This window comes from Xyrauchen texanus, chromosome 15 (genome assembly GCF_025860055.1).
Source record: "Xyrauchen texanus isolate HMW12.3.18 chromosome 15, RBS_HiC_50CHRs, whole genome shotgun sequence".
In the NCBI taxonomy this organism is placed as follows: Eukaryota; Metazoa; Chordata; class Actinopteri; order Cypriniformes; family Catostomidae; genus Xyrauchen; species Xyrauchen texanus.
In genome coordinates, this window is record NC_068290.1 from 37,759,608 (window position 1) to 37,766,697 (window position 7,090).

Genomic DNA, 7,090 nt, shown 5'->3' on the forward strand with positions numbered 1-7,090 from the left:
CGAGTGAGGGGACAATGGAGCGGGAGGTTGGCCGGAGAATCGGGCAGCGGGGGCGGTATTGCACTCGGGCATCTGGTAAGGATGCCCCCTGGCCGCCTCCCTAGGGAGGTGTTTCAAGGCACGTCCAGCTGGGAGGAGGCCTCGGGGAAGACCCAGGATTAGGTGGAGAGATTACATCTCCACACTGGCCTGGGAACGCCTCGGGGTCTCCTAGTCAGAGCTGGTTAATGTGGCTCGGGATAGGGAAGTTTGGGGCCCCCTGCTGGAGCAGCTTCCCCCGCGACCCGACTTCGGATAAGCGGTTGAAGATGGATGATAAAACACTCACATTGATGGAGGGGCCCAAGCATATCTAGGGACCAGAAGATCATAGACTTGGGGATGTTTTTTTTTTGTTTTTGACTTAGGTAAGCCGCCAACTAGCAACTACCCCAGGGTGTGTTTTCTGTATAACAATGTAGCTTACTGATTAACCATCATAGTACGATGCATTGTTGAAGAAACCAACTAGCTAGTCTCGACTGCTCCCAAAAATGTAGCAACTATGTTCAAACCATGTTGCTTCAACAATGTTGTTAATGAAGTTACACAGGGAGTGGAGTATTTGCGGCACTAATTTCAACTCACTTAGAGCCACTTAGAACACTTTAGCAAGCACAAGGCAACATTCTGGCATGGGAAAGCATCATTCAAGTTTTCCTCATAAAAGTAAAGATCTAGATACTTTTATAAACCTACTAAACTAGAAACCAATAAACCTATTGCATTTTTATTGCCTGGGTTTGTTTGTTCAACTGTAATGAGAAACATTTGCCTCAAACCACATTCTCATGTGTGCACAAAACAACATCGGGAATGCGCTTGATGAAGTGAAAAGAGAGACTGAGAGGGAGATAGAGATATGTCAAGATAATGTTGACTTCAAGAGGAGTAAATACTTTTCCAAGCAGCAAAACATCATATATCTCCAATGGTAGATAATTCTTTCAAATCCTATAAAAATACAAAGTGATTGCACTCTTTTCTATAACTGCAGAGTATGTAAATGTAAAGATCCCTAGCACTCACCGGCTTCTCTGCTGTATCAGCTCTGTTTGATGGCAGGGCAAGAAACACACCACACCAAAATGCATAAAATCTGTGAGGAAAAGTAGAAATGTTACAGGTATGAACATGAGAAATCAGAAGCAACATTTCACTTTACTCTCACTTTAGGTCCTCTAATCAGCAAGTATAAACACAATGCTCATGTGATATTGCTTCATTCTGATTTGATAATGCACCACTATAATAACACATGATGAGCACTCTATTAGTTATAGCAGCCTGTGGCTTAGCAAGAGATTTATTAGATTAATCATTGGACAATTAGGAACATGTGTTAACAAGCTGATGAGTTCCAATAAATCCCAATGGCTTCCCTGGAATTCCTCCTGACAGATCATTCCCCACACTGCCCGGCTTCTTGCTGAATTAACAGACTCCACTGAATATGACTTATCCTCAAAACATTCTCATTTCAACCACATTCAAGTGCCATTTCAGAACTAACCCTATTAGGTTTAATGTTCTGTTTAGGGTTTTTTATTAGCTGGTCTATTTTGGGGTCTTTTTATAAAATAGTTAACATTGTATCAATTTAATTCTTCATGACATTTCCTAATCTCATGAGAACTGATTTTCCCCAGATATAAAACATGAATAAATCCGTATTTTCCACACGTTAATATCCTCTGATTGGTGTTCACGCCATAACAATTGTCACTTTTGATTTTTCTCATCATGTTTTCAATAACGGTTTAACCCCTTACACTCTCAGAGGGCGGGTCCAGGAGTGTGTCGTAAGTTTATGCTTAAAAGTTAAAAGTTAGCGTATACACAAGTCATATGTGTTACCATTGGAAAGCTTAGAACTTTACATTTTCAAAGCACTTCATCCCTTTTGCATTTATATTATATAGAATAAGAAGAGAAGACCTGAAATCCTCCATGTTTTCAAAGTTTTAGCACTAAAATAATACAGTGATATATTAAATGAAAGCTCTCGTTCTCATGTGATTATACAGTTTTTGTTGCCATAACACCACAGTTGAATATACTGTATAATCTTTGTGAGACAGCAAAGACAAATGTTTCATGTCTGCTCCGAGGATCACTGCTTCTGTAAGCATCAAGTAGCTACAAACTCTATATCTGCACTTACTTGTTTTCTTCTAAATTAGACTCTTTTTTTTACTTGTCTGTGAGCTTGTTTTATTATGTCTCAAATGTCAAGAACAAATCTGCAGTACAGCAAAAAAAGCAGAAACAAATCATTAAAATAATATGTTCTCGACTATTGATGATTAAATATTATACATCATCGCTCTTGTACTTACTCTTGTAGTTCACTCCGAGATATTCAACAAAACTTTGGGGAAATTGTGTGGGATCACAAAATAGACTAAATGCCTATGGGATGAGCACATGGCGAGTGCTCAGCTGCGTTATGGCATGGTCACGCATACCTTCACATGGCAAAATTCAGTGGACGATGATGCCATAGGCGGACATTAAGCGTGTGTGAAACCAGCAAAAATATACACTCACTGAGCAGTAAGGAACACCTGTACACCTACATATTAATGTGATTATCTAATCAGCCAATTGTGTGGCAGCAATGCAATGCATAAAATCATGCAGATACGGGTCAGGAGATTCAGTTAATGTTCACATCAACCATCAGAATGGGGAGAACATTTGATCTCAGTGATTTGGACCGTAGCATGTTTGTTGGTGCCAGATGGGCTGGTTTGAGTATTTCTGTAACTGCTGATCTCCTGGGATTTTCACACACAACAGTCTATAATAGTGTTGTCAAAAATACCGGTACACCGTACCAAGTCGGTACTCAAACAATAAATTATTTACGATAACAGAATTTCTGGAGGTACCGGGGAACCGATTACTGGGTCTACCCGGTACCCATGCAGAGTCGGGAACTTTTGAATGCTCACAACAAGCAAAAGATGACGACAAGCAAAGCTGCTGCTGTTGCGGAGTCTCAACTGAATCTTGTCGAAAAGAAAAGTGAGCCAGGTTTGGAAATTCATAGGTTAGGGAAATATCATAGGTCAGCAAAAACCTATTTGTAAACGCTGCTTTCGCAATTTTCTGACAAAAGGAGGTAACACATCAAACTTAATGAAGCACCTGAAAGACAGACACCCGGATTTATTCAAGCAACTAAAGCAGGTGAGTTTAAAAGCATATTATCATTTGCATTAGCGCTGAAACGTTTAGTCGACATTATCGACATCGTCGAAAATACAAAATTGACGAGAAAAATGTTCGTTGTTGAGTAGTCGTTTGATCTCATTTAACGTAACATGAAATCACAATAAACTGTAACAATGACGCGCGAGAGCAGCACTGCAGTTCACACCTGACGGAGGAGAGGAATTCACAGATCAGTCCAGATGCACTCTAAACTTTCACAGTTTATTTTACGTAGATCCCAAAATATTAGGGAATTATAAAAAAAAAAAAAGGCCATTCAGAAGCATGTACCGTTGTGGAATAAGCGGAGCCGGAGCTCTTTAAAGGAAACATCCAGGCATTATATCTTAAATGCAGTACAATTGAATGCGTTATAGCTTTATTAAAGTTCAAATAATACAGAAGCAGTTTATGTTAATAACTATAAACTCAGAAACTGACATTTCTCTGTGTGGTCGGTGCCTCTTCAATGAGTTGCGTGAATGTCCCGATTGAAACTACACCCGGCTGAGAGAGACTCTGCCTCAGGGACGCTCATCCGCCGAGCGCGGACACTTAATGCAGCTAGATTAGAACTTATTTAATCATAATATCTATATATATGTCCATATGCATTTCTTATAATGAAGAAAAATGGCAAAATGCAGCTTTATTAATACGAGAGCACTTTGCACATTAGTTTGGAAATAGTTTTTTATTCATTCTATTGTACGCTTGTTTATTTAGGTTTTGATTTTTAGTACTTGGTAAACATTTAAATTAAAAGTTGCAAAAGTTGAAACAAATCTTATATAAGTGTTCAAAAATACTTTAAGCATACATTGTACAGTTTTGTTATAATTCAAAAATAATATATTTAACGAAGTGTTGCTCAATGGCATATTTTTGTTCTTAGTTCAGCTGTTAATTTGTTAATAAAAGAGTTTTGTTTAGTAACCTGTTTTTGTGTTTTGCTTTGGTACCAAAAATGGTATCGAGTAACATGAACTTTCACTGGTATTGGTACCGACTACTGAAATTTTGGTACCATGACAACACTAGTCTATAGTATAGTGCCAAAAACCAAACATCTCATTGTTGATGAGAGAAATCAGAGGAGAATGACCAGACTGGTTTGAGCTGATTGAAAGGCTACGGTAACTCAGATAACCACTCTGTATAATTGTAGTGAGCAGAATAGCATCTCAGAATGCACAACACGTCGAACCTTGAGGCCTTGATGTGCTACAACAGCAGAAGACCACATCACGCATTTTATTAGGACCATTGTGCAAACTTGAACTCCAATGCGAAATCAATGAGTGGAAATTCTCCGCCACCAGATGCCCATTCCGCAAAATTCACAATCGCTGGGATTGAGATGAATGATTGAAACTGAATTTCACCCTCTGAATATTTCTGTGTGAAGGTAAATGTGGCCGCACCTTTAGAGCGACACCTGCATTTCAGATCTGAAATTCGTTTTCCTAGGACTTGCTTCCATCTATAGAGGAATGAACCATTCACCATTGCAGAAACATAGAACAATCAGAGTCTGAATCACATGCTTTCAAAGGTAGAAATAAACTGGGGAGGGGGAGGGGGAGGGGGTTTCATCATAGGATTGTTAACATATATAGTAATATTTATGAATAATTATTATAAATTATAAATAATTATTGTGTCAAACTGGCCCCAAACAGAATGTTTCACTCCTGGAAATCACCTTTCTGAAAGGTGTATGCCAATTTTATGGTAAAACAAAGGGTTACAACGCTTTAATAATATTTGCTTACTGATAGATCAGAGAAAAATGATTTAAAAGTAAAATCAAAAATAATTCTTCATTTTCGAAATGACTGATACTGACTGAACAGCATGAGGGTGGTACAGTAAGTCTCAAAAGAACATGAGGGTTTGTATTAATAATGTTTATCTGTCTGATGGATTCCCACATCATCTGTGGTTTATTATTAGTATTTCAGGACTGAGCAAAATGATGCATGACATTTTGAGTGAAGCCGCTGACCCGTAATCATATATGTAGGTTAGAGCGGTGCACCACCGAAACCTCAGCACATCATCCGGCCAGAACTCCAGAGTCCAAGCTGGCCGACGAGCGCGCTCAAGCCGCAGTAACGACCCCCTGCCTCCGGCCACGTTTTTCAGTCGCCCGCTACTAGCCTGAATACTACATAAATTACTACAGTAGATAAACTCGACACAAAAGTCTGTTTCCCTACTAAACACATAAGAGCTCAGCATACTAGTCTACTATTGTCTCTACACTTCATAATGGGCACATTTAAAGTATTTTTAACGCTTTATTGAACGTCAGTTTCCCCAGTCAGGACACTTGTTTACTTACATGACTGATAAGATTTATCTTATTTTGTGATATGAAGGAACTGCTGACTATTTCTTGAATTACCAGGTCAAATTCCTCATGAGTAATCTTATCTGGCCAAGAACTGTCTAATAGTAATTTGTCTGAAAGTGTTTCTCGAACCCGAGGCAGAATTCCACAGCAGAAACATTGCGCAGAGACACCCGCAGGCTGTGGCAAAAGCAGGATATGAACCTTAATGGAACGACTTTTCTCTCTCCATCTGATACAACGATGCGCAAAAGCCATAGTCGTGACCAGAAGTCGTCTAGTAAAATATCATTTGTGTACATGTATACACATGTGTTTGTGAATGGTGTTCAGGTTACCTGCACGCAGATACAGTCCTCATTTTCTCCTCTCGCGCGTAAACTCCGTCCGTCTCGCGTAAAGTTCCCTTATGCGTCAAGATCGTAAACGGGCGATGGAGAAATCACACAAGATTCGCAACGTTCGCGGAGTTGCTTGGCGATGTTTTTCCTCGTTTTTCTAGCTCGTCCCTGTCACACACCACACTCTCACACACACTCCCCTCGGGTAAAAGTGATGGAGGGAGGGGTGTCGTTTTTTTTTTCCCTGCCGTTCACTCCTGTCTCTCTCTGTAAAGTTGGTGTGACGCTGGACAGCTCGGGGGCCTGAAGGGGCCACCTCCTCCCTCTCTCTCTCTCTCTCTCTCTCTCTCTCTCTCTCTCTCTCTCTCTCTCTCTCTCTCTCTCTCTCTCTCTCTCTATTTCAATTTCAATTGCTTTATTGGCATGACTGTATGTTACAATGTTGCCAAAGCACAAGTATAATCCCATCAAACCAAGTAGAAACGTGCATAACATTAATCAACAGTTTTAAAATGAGGATATTTACAACAGTAATTACAAGCAAATAAACAAATGCATTGTATGTAAATATTTTCAATCACATGTAACTGAAACACAGTAATATACAGTATATATAATGAAATAATATATGAACTAATGTATATATTTAAGTGAAAAGGTGTTCTTTCTCTCCTAATATGATTATGCTTGTCATTCAGGTAGAATATGAGCTCTTTGTATAAAGTGTTTCTAATTGTCTCATATTTACTGCAGTGTGTGAGGAAGTGCAGCTCGTCCTCCATGACTCTGTGAACACTGCCTGTCCTCTGGGTCTCCAGTTCTGTCTGATTCAGCCCGTCTCTACAGACAGACTGTGCTCACTCACACAATGCTTTGACAGTAGCTTTCTTTGTACATAGTCTTTAATATTGACCAAATATGGTGGCAATTTATAATCTTGATTCTGTGGAATTAGTTTAATTTATGTACTTGTGTGACTTTGTGCTGCCAGCAGGGCTGGACTGGTTTTCTGGCATACCGGGCATTTTCCCAGTGGGCCGACGCATTTTGGGGCCGATCAGGGGAGGACTGGCCATCGGGAGAACCGAGGGGTCCGGTGGATCGGCCGCAAAATGGGCCGATTGGGCTGCACAGC

General features: G+C 39.9%; 1 protein-coding gene across 2 annotated transcripts in view; it reads right to left on the reverse strand.

The window, feature by feature from the left end:
- The window catches only part of LOC127655905 (ADAMTS-like protein 4), a 102,629-nt gene extending 96,396 nt beyond the window's left edge, over positions 1–6,233 (reverse strand). The window contains exons 1-2 of one of the 2 annotated variants that reach the window (XM_052143959.1): positions 5,953–6,233; positions 1,069–1,138 (exon numbers count right to left, since the gene is read on the reverse strand). In XM_052143959.1, the coding sequence (XP_051999919.1) occupies positions 1,069–1,138; positions 5,953–5,975 (93 nt within the window). In that variant the 5' untranslated portion in view covers positions 5,976–6,233. The remainder of the gene's footprint in view (positions 1–1,068; positions 1,139–5,952) is intronic. The other variant, XM_052143958.1, reaches the window with a different exon arrangement.
- Between the last annotated feature and the right edge of the window lie 857 nt (positions 6,234–7,090).